Here is a 12,247-nt window from a genome sequence, read left to right as displayed (position 1 = left end):
ACAGAACCTTTTTTCTGAGAGTGCAGGAGACTATAGTGCTCTAATCATACACTAATCATAATTTTATGATACTTTTATGGTACATTTGTGTCCCTTTTGAAGCTTCAGTTCTCCAGTTCCTTTTCATTTTTAAATAAATGAAAAATATCAACCAGCACATTCTTCAAAATGAGTGTTTATTAGCTGAGCCACTCTTGTAATTGTTCCAAAAGATCCAAGAAAAAAAAATATTTCTATTTGAAAAAAGTCACATCGATTGCTCTGTTGCGGAACAAACTAAATTCTGTATATAATTGCTGTATTTCAAACACCACAGAAGACAAAATTAGATAATGGTACTTTTTTTTATTTCCTGCTTGTCAAAATGGACAGAAATAAAAGAAAGGACATTCTTTAAAATGGATCGCCGAGCAGCAGTCATCAGCCGCTCAGTTCCACGAGGAGCACAAATGTACAACTCAGTCCTGAGTCAGAACACGCTTCTTTTCTCCATACGTCTGTTTTATTTTTCTATGGACAGTTACAAGAAAGGAAAACACTCACGCATCCTCTCGCACAAGAGTTTCTTTTGTGTGTGTGTGTGTGCGTGTGTGGGGGAATAAAGAAAACTGCAAGCGAAAATCACAGCACAACAATACACAGGTAGAGAAGACCCTGCGAAATCAGCGAGACAGATTAAAGACAAAAAGATCACAGATCTCAAACGAAAGATGGACAGAGGACCACATAGTCCATGTTGAAATGGAAATGTAACTTAGTCGCTTACCTTTTTTATAATCTGGTTAAGCATTAAATACCCATAATCCCTCAACCCACACAATGCCACTCATACTCTCACATTACTAAGAAAACAATCACATCATTATGACGCCGCCCCTCATCAAAAGGCCTGCGAACTAACACATGATACAAACCAATCACAGCCTCTCTTTCAGCTTTACGATCGTTTGATAATACAACAGAACTTGAAGGTTAGGTTCTAACCAAAAATCTCACCAAGGCAGACAAATCATAATATATATATTTTTTTCCACTTAATGCTGTTGAAAAAAGTCTAATTTCTGTGCCACAACCGGCACCGAACAGAATGGCAAAATTGACAGGTTTTTAAAACATTCTTACAAGCCCTTCCATCTGCCATTGGTCACCCATACAGACAGCTCCGCCTCCAAACTCTTGCTATTGGTTGAGCCAGTGTTGCTATGCTGGGCCACTCAAGCAAACATAGCAATGTTTTGAAAACACCACAGAGCCTCAGTGTTTTGGCTTCAGGAACTGAGAGAGAAAGAATCAACACATTCCATGTGTAATTATTGTGTTATCAATATCAGCGCATGCAAAATGTCTCTATAATTTCATCTTGGGTGTAATTGCTTATGAACAAAACGCTTCAATAGTGCCCTCATCCAGTAAAATCACACAGACTGTGCAAAATAGTCACAAGTCAAAAAAAAAGAACAATGAGGGGTTGGCTGAACAGAGAAGTTGATATATCAAAATGTGAAATCAAGACTATTTCTACTGAAAACGAAACATTTCTACAACTCTTTTAAAAAATAATTGAAAAGATTTACATATCTGGCGTCAGAGTTGGAAATGGTGTAGTGCTCATTAAAACCAGTAACTGGAAAATTATACAAAAATAGAAATAGCCCAATGACATGGATTAATATTCCACTGACAGCGTAGAAAATTCTGTTTTCACATTTTGATGCATTACAGCACATGGAACATTTCACTTGAGTCTATAACATGGACTGTTTCTGGAAAGACAGAGCACTTATCTATTTACAGCAAACGTCTCGCAACTTAAAGCTCAAGGACTTGGTGCAGAGAAAATGGCAGGCAGTCTTTTCAGTTAGGCCACAGATAAGAGGGGACTTTTGGGTTCAAAACAGTCACCTCAGCACAATCGCACACACGCACACATGCTGCCATCCCCGAAAACACTCCTCTGGATTTATCTTGACATTTTTTTCTTCTTTTAAGCAGGCTGCAGTAGCAAGTCTCAGAACACAAAGCAGACTTACAGATAGTAAAGAGCTCATTCTACAAAAGAGGCGCACAATTTTCTTGTCACAAAAAAGGAAAAATGCCCCTCCAAAGAGACAGAGGGGAAAAATAACGAGTCTCCAAAGCTGGTCTTCAGTTTGTCCATGAAATAAAAATCGATGGCATCTATAGATGTCAGAATTTCACAAACTCCTCCCTTTTTCCCAGAAAACTCCGCCTACTTTAGTCTCCGCCCACTAGCATTCTGCCGTTTACAGGTTCAAAGTTCCACGAGAGTTTTAAAGCGCACATACATACAGACGCAACTTCCCCAGAGAGGGTCACGAACACAAAAACATTATTGCAGATTAAGTGTGCTTTCTTCGATTTTTTGTCCTTAAATTATTTAAAAACGATACTATTACAACATGCAAGCAAGTCATCATAAAAAAGAGAACAATCGAACATTTAACGCCCTGTTTTTAAAACAAGGACAGACGTTGCCCGATAAATATACACTTTTATAAATGCACCCTGGCTGAAAGGGAATTTTATGTTGGCTTGTTCAGAATAGGAAGAGGAGGCAGGGATCATGTTGGAAGTACAGAATAAATCAGCAGATTTTTGAAATCTACTTTTCTTACTTTTCTTTTTGCAAACAGAGCAAATTTAATTCTGGTTGATAGACATGCACCTTGGACTTTCTTAATAAAGGGATCTATCTATGCATGAAAACAGGTTGCAGCATTAAGACTTCCCTAAAAGTATATGACTGATGTTCTAGAATTTTCCAGATTCAATACAAGTAAAGTTGATGACCACAAAAAAAAAGTCAGTTGTACTTGTCCTTTGTTTTTTGCAAGAATGATAAGGCATATATAATGAAAGTGAATTGGGCCAATTTTTGGAGAATGGTGAAAAATGTATTTAAGTGCTTTTGTGTAAGCTTTTATTAGCTTATAATGTTGTAAAAGCTCTTACATTATTATTACTATTGTTGTTGTTAAAACGGCTGTTCTAATTTTAATGGTTGTTTTAGGCTAATTCTGTCATGGCAACAAAGTTGGGCATTTACAAAAAAACTAACAAAAAATTTGTTAACATTCATACTGTTTGTGTTTGTGGCTATATCTTTTTAAAACTGAGTATTTTAATACAGACTGGCCTCATTCACATTCATTGTAAGTTCTTCACTAGTTACATTTAAATGCACTCAAATAATCTGTTTAAAATCGGACAGTATGCTCAATAAGACTGAAATGCATTATTCAATCAATCTGACTGAGCTTGATCCAAATGAAATTTCAATCGTATTGAAATGTCATTATCGCAGTGGCTTTCTCATACGCAGCAACTGAGCCCCACGTATGCACTGAATTTTAGTTTGGAATGTATATAATGTGCATGCAAACACATATGTGAACTGGATTGTAACGTTTAAGGTTCATATAAACAGATCTTTTTAGAATCTGAATTCGGGTAGATTCATTTCGAGTGCGAAATTAAGTGCTTGTAAACTGTAGAGGTCTGAGTGGGGATGGATTGTTCAATCCTGCTCCCTCAGAAAGATGTTTTATTTTGTCCTGTTCACGCCTACAGCCCTCACGTTTTTTCCTGCTTATGTCCGCAAATGCCTGCAGTAAGAGGTCTACACAGATTTTTCAGTCTCGTTCCACTGTCATAGCCTATTTTTCCCCCCACACACAGCGCTTTAGATCTCAAGTGCTTGTTGCAATTGTCGCAGCAGGTAAAAGGGATGTACGCTGTCGCATACAGTGAAAAATACTGAAAATGTCAAACGCTGCACCTGTAAATCATTTTTGGTTGTTGTTGTTGTTCCTGTTAAAAACTGAAAAAATATGGATTAACTAGATAATTATGTTTTGCCCCACTATTATTTAATATGCACATATCTATAGAATCATTTTTTTTTTCATTTATATTTTATCATGGTAGAGAATGGGATCTTCAGGACCCAATGAAACAAGAGTTTTGAATGATGAGAGCAGGTGTGTTTGCAACGATACTGATATTTATGTAATCTTATTGCTGCAACGGAATGTTCATCTCACAATTCATACTTTTTCGAGAATTGTGGTGAAAATAAGATTGTGTTGGGTCCTGCAGATCGCAACCTTTCCCTAGTTTTGGATTTTTTTAAAGAAAACAACTGACAAGTTTTGTGGTAATCAACATTATTCAACAAGTGTTGTAGAGTAACTTATACCAAACCAGGAGTATTCCTTTTAATACTGATTTGTGTTGAAAGAACCAATAAGTTGTACCTTCAAGGGATATTAAAGGTGCTGTATGTAGGATTGACACGAGTGGTTGAACTACGTATTGCAGTCCAAATCAAAAATATTGGAAAGGGGGTTTTTTTCACCCGGCCCCTCCTCCTCAGACTTGACGCACACGCAGGTTGCCAGATTGACGACACAAACAGGAACAAGCGCACTTGACAATGAATGGAATGAAATGAAATACGCTGTGTTTTCCACCAATTTGCAACCCAGGGTGCTGAAATATAATTGGGTAAACTGGCAGTGGGCAGGTTTCAAACCCAAACCAAAACAGAGACCGACGTTCTGGCCCGGAACACACATTTTCAAAGGAGAATAACTGACTGTAGCATTGTTTTTCAAATAAACAAGTATGTTAACTTGCATGTTTCTTAAATATCTGCAAACATATTATGGTATTTCTATGCTTTAGTAGAGTCAAAAACTTACATACAGCACCTTTAATTATTGAAGATTTTATTCATCTCTACACCTGAAGTCTAATTATAACTAGAATAAGGCCAAATTGAATGACTAAACATGATCTCATTATGTGCTGGTGTCTGCTCCTGAAGAATATACTGCTAAAAATCAATGGCACACTGATATCATCTCTCACCAGAGCTAAACCAACCAAAAGCTGCAGTGAGATCATGTGGCACTTATCTCAACTGCAGTAGGTGCGTCATCTAATATCACAGAGACTCCTCCCACTGACACGCCCCCTTAGACTCGAGTAAAATGTCTCCTCAGTGACAAACCGTTTGGCACTACTGGTTTAACCACCATAAGATCGAGCCAGGCAAGAAGTAGACCTCTCTGATCCATGAAGGATACAACTCTTTGGGGGACTGTTAAGGAAAGGTCTGCTTGAGTCCCAATTGACATACAAAAATGTTAGTCGCACCCTACGTTTTCCTTGCAGTCACCATACAGGCAATGGGCAGATAAAACATGTTCTCTTCTGGTGGATGTTGGGGGAGTCTCTTTGGATTTGATGATGGGATAGAGTAGGATGAGACTGCTAGGGTGAGGTAGGGCACGGAGATTAGGTTAGTGTGATGTAGGCGGACGCTTTTTCCTTTAGCTGGCGCAGACACAGATGGCAACTCCAGCTCCCTGCAAAGGAAGAGCCACAAATTATGTATAGTCAGATGTATATTCTGCATTTAAATAAATGCAATTCTTGTCAAGAAAAATAGACGGGAGCAGCAGTTGTGAGTGAGCTACGAGCAACCCTAGCTACGCCCCTGAATTAATTGCATTAAATATTTTTAACTCGTTAATCTGGAAAACATAATTGCCTGTGTTAACGCGCTAATTTTGACAGGTATATATATATATATACCGGTATGATTCGTATTATTATTTTTTAAACACATCAATGTAAAACACATAACACATACCCTCCGGAGGCTCCGACATAGGGGGGCTTAGACAATACATGTGATACCCTCTGTCACAATCATCACAGAATAAAAGCTGATCCTGTAAAAATAATGCAAGTTGATCCTTGTATGGACATGTCCCCAAACACCAGCGCTGGGGCCTTGGAGTAAACAGTTCAGAAGCACAACAAAGATTGCAGTGGAAACGTAAGTGGCTTCGTTCAGTTGACTTACATCATTCTCTGATGTTCCACACAGGCTGCAGGATTTGCACTCGATGCACTGCCAGCGGTAGGTCCTCACCGCCGCCGTCATGTTGACCGTGAACTGCAGGCACGACGGATGACCTGCAAGAGCCCAGAAAAAAGGTAATATGTTGAGAAAACGAATAAATCCTATTTCCGAGCAGAGCTTACATGGGTTTGGTCGCACCTGATCGGCCGCAGTCCGCACAGGAAATGAGATCTTCAGGACAGCCTGTTTTCTTAGAGCCTCCTAGACAGAAGTCACAGTAGCCGTTCGGGATGACAGAACCATCGGCTGCTTTTTTGGCTGCAAACAGAAGAGAAAGGTGCATGTTATTGAAATGCAATTAAGAACTATGTTATCATTCATTAATTTGTTACGTGTCATAGACTAACAATGAAAACATTTTTACAACATTTATTAACTTATTAAAACTAAGTCAATGGTAATTTAGAAAAAATATTGTTCATCACTAATTCTTCATAATACATTAACAAATGTTAAATTACAAAACTTTAAATGTTAATAATATCTTAGTATATGTGCAAATTATTATTTAATCTAGTTTTTTTAGAACTTCCTATTTATCAAATAATCCTGTAATAAAAAGAGTATCATGGCTGCTGAAAATATATATATATATATATTTTTTTTTTTTTACCAACACTAGTGTGGAATAAGTTATGCTTTAAAATATTGTTCATTGTTAGGTAAATACACATTAACCAATGGTAATAATTTTAACATTTTACAAATTAAAAAATAAATTCTTAGATGTAGGATGTTGAGTTGTTGTGGATTGGTTGCTGTTGCTAGGGTATTTCTGTCTGGTTTCTGTGCTTAAAAAAGACCACCGTCAAGCCTCTATAATATTCTGGTCTCTAGATATGAATTCAGTCCCTCAAGCAGTGTCCATTTTACTGTTCACAAGAAGAAAATCACATATCTGCTTAGCAAATAAGTATCATTCATGTAGCACAAACACATTTTAATACTGAGAGCTTTCTTCAAATCCCAACCCTAAATATGAGCAATAGTGTGAGCAGCACTAACTAGAGCTGCTCATATGAAGCCTGCCGGATTGTGCAGTGTGTTTCTGTCCATATGTTTCCTATCACAGTGGTATACAGGCCTGCTGAAGCCTGCAGTCAGAGCGGAGGGAGGGGGACAGGCTCTCCACTGGGAGAACTGGAGGTCTGTTAAATATTGTCACAGGAAGAGAGGAAACTGCTGCGGAGACAAACAAATACACAGCAGGAGACTGGTGTATATAATTAACAAGGAAGACAAGGACAGCTCTGTGCAGTGCTCAGATCGGCTTGAATTCATGGCTGAACGGGTCTGGCTTTCAGCCGGTTGAATTTAATGCAACAGTGCGACTGGTTTTGCCTGCATACATATATATAGTAGAAATAAGTGTATGCAGCAGTGTAAAACAACACACACACACACACACACACAGTGATCATGTGCGGGTGATTTAGAGAGCTCTGGCCCACTCCAGCGAGGTCATTAATCCACTCCATCCTCTAGAGATCCTATCAGTGGGGGAGGGAGCATGTGTGTGTTATAAAGAGAGAGAGAGAGAACGGGGAAAGGGGGTGCTGTTTTATTCTCTAATCTCTAGAGAGAAGAGAGAGAATGAACCAGGATAAGATAAGAGATGGAGGAAGTAAAACCCAGTGCAGATGAAAAAGTGTTCGCCGTCCAAACCTCTGTGTGAAAACACACGCAAATAGCTCCACAAATTGTGCATGCAAAGTTGAGCAGGGGCATGAACCAGACTGAGGTGGTTTCTAAATCAAGATGGCATTAGGACGTACAGTAGAGCTTGTGGTGTGTGAGAGGCTGCATTGTGTTGCATAGATATCATCAGTAGTTTTAAAGGCAGGTCTGCAATGAGACGAGCACACCGTGTGCTGTGGAACTGTCCAGGGTGCTTAAAGCCAAACTCTACCCATTTCAGCACAGGTCAGGTTTTAGCAAAGTTTGAATAGTGGGGGAATAAAAGCTGGGGGTACTCAGCCTGTCTGCACTGGTTCACTGATATGAAGTTAAAACTGTATCAGAAACTCTCACTAATGCATAGGCAATTCAAAATTGCTCAATCAAATATATACAATCCAAAAATGCATTCATTTTATCTGTTGTTTCTCATTTTACAAATACATATTTGTATCTTCACTCAGCATTGCAAGATACATGTGAATGCATTTGTGAATATTTTTATAAAATTATATATATATATATATTATTGTTATTATTATTATTATTATTAAACTCATAAACAATTCAAATAAACTGGTCACTTGTCTTCATGTTTATTAATAATAATAATAATAATAATAATTTTATTATAAAAATATTATGATTCTTATTATTATTAAATGTATATATAGACAATTCAAATATACTGGTAACTTGTCTTTATGATTATTATTAATAATTATTATTATTGTGGCTGTTATTGTTGTTTTAAAAACATATGAACATGGTGTCAAGTGCTTTTTGTGGCACATTTTTTTATACTTATTATTATTATTATTATTATTATTAATAAAACATTTGGACAACACAATGAGTGCTTTTTTTGAGAGAGTTTTTTTTGTCACTTTTTTTTTTTGTTTATATATTATCTGTATATTATTAATAATAATGAGAAGAAGAAGAAGAAGAAGTAAAACAACAATAAAAACAACCGCAACAACAATAGGAATAGTTATTATCAACATCATCCTATTGGCCTTAAATAAACAATTAAAATAAATAGTGTCACATACTCATTTCTACCATGAAGAACAATCAGGGGTGTTGGACTTTAAGGAAGGGCTGTCAGTCTGTCTGCATCTTGGGAACACATTAAAATTCCTTGGACCTTTGGATCATGCAAATTTGTATTAGTTGCTGTTTCCCTGTGAACTGATCTGAAATCAAGACAGCCAATTAGACTGGAGTTTGCTGTTTTTGTGTGTAACCAGATGGTCAGTTGATGGTTCATTGGCCTGAAGCTGAAACTAGCATACAGCAAGCAACCAGTTCACACTTGCCATGCAACTCACTTTAATATTCAGTGGGTAAAAATAGTAAATGCTCATTTAAATAGAGAACAAGAGGGTTGGAAAGTAAATTATAAGGATAGTTCCTGAAAGCTGGGCAGTTCAGGAAAATAAGGAAGCAAATCTCTGCAGCATACACATTCACACTGCATAATTAGAAAATGAAAACTAGTGAAGGAGTGAACTGCACTCCAGAAAGCAGCACTACAATATGTCTCACAAATATTGGCTGCAGAATATAACATGAGGGTGAATAAATGATGCCTGAATTTTATGTATGTAATATTGAAAAATAGACATGGAGAGGAAAAGAAAAAAGAAAACAAGCAGTGTTTAGTATCACTTTTTAAATCATTTTAGTGGTTTTTATCAAAATTTGGAATTTGTTTTTATTTTTTTATTTTCATTTGAAGTCTGCTTTGGCTACTAGTTGAAATACAACAAAATAAATAATAAAATTAGTTTTAGCTTGAGTTAACTATAATAACTATGCTTGACAATACTGTGGCAAAAAAGTATTCTGTGAAAAGTTATGAAAAGCATGCATTCTGGTTTCCTACAGTTATATAGAATTGAACAGTGGTGAGAAGAAATCTATTCTTTAGTCCCTCTGTCTCAAAGGCAGCGGTGCTCACAAGTCCCTGAGGAGCTCATGCATACACAAACATGAACACACTCTCCTGCTGTCTCACATGTACTAAACACAAACAACATATATGCATAAAATAAAGGCTTGACTACAAGATCTGAAAGAGCAGAGAGTGAATCAGCAGATTCTAGCATAAGCACAGGGCTGCCCCGTAGCCTGCCTGACTCCAGCTAAAGCCTATCAATGATTAAAATCCTGCAGTCATGGTTAAGGTGTAGTGTTCGGATGTCAGTCACAGGCAATGCTTTCTTGTACATGCACACACAAAAAAAGAAAGATAGGAGGAGAGAGAGAGACTAGAAAATCTAGTGAGTTGCCTCCATAGGCAGCATGTTAAGGCATCATAAGAGGCATCATTTCAGCTACATTTTCCTTTGTGGAAAAGGAAATCCCAGAATGAGAAGAGTATTTGTAGAATATTTGTAGAACTTCATCTGAATATTTGTAGAACTTCACTAGACAGAATTAATTTATTTGGAATGCCAAACACAAACAACACTTTTATATAATAAAATATATAATAATAATATAATACCAGTATATAATATAATACCGGTATATAATATAATAACAGTATATAATATAATAATATATAATATAATGATTTTTTTTACAAACTTATATTTTTAATTAAATAATAATTAGTACTTAATATACTTATTATTGTTTTTATTATTATTATTATATTGTTAATACAATGTAAAGTAAATTTATCTACAGTGAATTTATATAAATTTCATTTCATTCTATATAAAAGTTAGATTTAATTCAATAATTATAACACTTTATTATTTAAACATGCTTTATAAATATACTTTATTATTATCATTATTATTATTATTATTATATAGTGTATTTATATGTAGGATTTAGTTATTTAGGTGATTTTATAATATAATATAATATAATGATTTTTTTTAATGATACATTTAATTCTATATGAAACTCATATTTTTAATTAAATAATAATTAGTACTTAATATACTTATTATTGTTTTAATTATTATTATTATCATATTGTTAATACAATGTAAAGTAAATTTATTTACAGTGAATTTATATAAATTTAATTTCATTCTATATAAAAAAATACTGTATAAATATACTTTATTACTATTATTATTATTATATAGAGTATTTACATATAGGATTTAGTTATTTAGGTGATTTCATTATATATAAAATGTCATTTAATAATAATAATAATAATAAACTATTTATATTTTTAACTATATGTATTTAATTAACTTGGTTATAGTTAATTAAAATGCATTATTTTGTGCATTATATGTGTGTTATGCATCTTTATGCTCATAACAGTCTCGTTTCATTAGCTTAGTATCATGCTAATGCCAAACTCTACAGAAGTTGAGTCGAGTCTCCCATGCAGAGCTGCTGCCTATGAAGAGTTTTATAAACCAGTCACTTTTGAGTCTCCATGACAGTTAGGAAGCTGCTGTTCTAGAAGACATCTGTCTATGCAGACAGCAGACAGCCAGGCAGCACGCTGGGTATTGGAACAAAGCCCTATATTAACACAAAAAACAGAAGATGTAAAGAACAGACAGATGAGTGAAGCCAAAAGAAAAACATAGATTGAGAGTTTTAGAGACAGACGCAGGAAATCTTTGGAATTCTTCCTAAATCTTTCCCAGTGCAGCATTTGGCCAATTATGAGGAGAATGCAGGCAGAACAGCACACTTCACAGCTTTCAAGTGTGTCTGCAGCCCCAAGAGAATCCAAAGACAGAGATAGGAAGAGGGATCCTCAAAAACCTCCCTCCCTCCCTCATCATATCTCGCTCTCTCTCTCCGCTCCCCTGACTTCTCCAAATGATCCTATAGTGAAACTATTCTATTTTAGCAAGATGACACATCTTTAATTAGGACATAATTGGCTGGGAGAGAAAGCAGCTCAAGTAACAGCACCACAGGAAGTTCTCACAAGCACCTGTTGGCAAATATTTCCACGGTCACACATCCCAAAAATATGATGCTATCAAACAAGAATCATGCAAAAGCATCGCTCACACTAAGACGATTCCTCATGCCTGATCTGACGTGTAGATCACTGTGAAATAAGGGTTAGATTAAAGCTCAAGGAGAAACATACAGAAACATGAATATATTTTCAATATTTAAATGTTATATATATGTTTTTTTTTTATGAATAGAAAGTTCAAAATAATAATAAAAATCAATAATAAAAAACAGCACACTATTAATGCGTTACTGTCACTTCTGATCAGTTTGATGCATCTTTGCAACTTTTGATTAGTGTTTCACATTTTTTCACAAAACAAATGTTAAGGAGTTTTTAAATACATTTTAAAATATATTAAAATAGAAGATTTTACAGTATTACTGTTTTTGCTGTTTGTGTGTGTGTGTGTTTTATTAAATAAATGCAGCCTTGGTCATAAGAGACTTCTTTTAAAAAACAAAACATATATATATATATATATATATATAATTTTTTTATTATTATTATTATTTGTTTTTTACATATATATCCATTATTTAAACTATGGGTCAAAGGTTTATACAAATTATTTACACCTGTGTTTTTATTATAATCTATCACATTAACACACACACACACACACACACACACATATGTATAAATAAATAAAT

The 12,247-nt window shown here is 35.2% G+C and overlaps 1 protein-coding gene across 2 annotated transcripts in view; it reads right to left on the bottom strand.

The window, feature by feature from the left end:
• Nucleotides 1–330: 330 nt before the first annotated feature.
• LOC132122893 (zinc finger protein neuro-d4-like) overlaps nt 331–12,247 on the bottom strand; it is a 45,473-nt gene continuing 33,556 nt past the window's right edge. Inside the window, exons 9-12 of one of the 2 annotated variants that reach the window (XM_059533388.1) lie at nt 6,095–6,214; nt 5,897–6,009; nt 5,681–5,762; nt 331–5,393 (exon numbers count right to left, since the gene is read on the bottom strand). In XM_059533388.1, the coding sequence (XP_059389371.1) occupies nt 5,323–5,393; nt 5,681–5,762; nt 5,897–6,009; nt 6,095–6,214 (386 nt within the window). In that variant the 3' untranslated portion in view covers nt 331–5,322. The remainder of the gene's footprint in view (nt 5,394–5,680; nt 5,763–5,896; nt 6,010–6,094; nt 6,215–12,247) is intronic. The other variant, XM_059533389.1, reaches the window with a different exon arrangement.

Source organism: Carassius carassius, chromosome 41, assembly GCF_963082965.1.
Source record: "Carassius carassius chromosome 41, fCarCar2.1, whole genome shotgun sequence".
Taxonomy (NCBI): Eukaryota; Metazoa; Chordata; class Actinopteri; order Cypriniformes; family Cyprinidae; genus Carassius; species Carassius carassius.
Note: the sequence above shows the minus strand (reverse complement) of the source record. Positions and strands in the feature narration are given on the sequence as shown.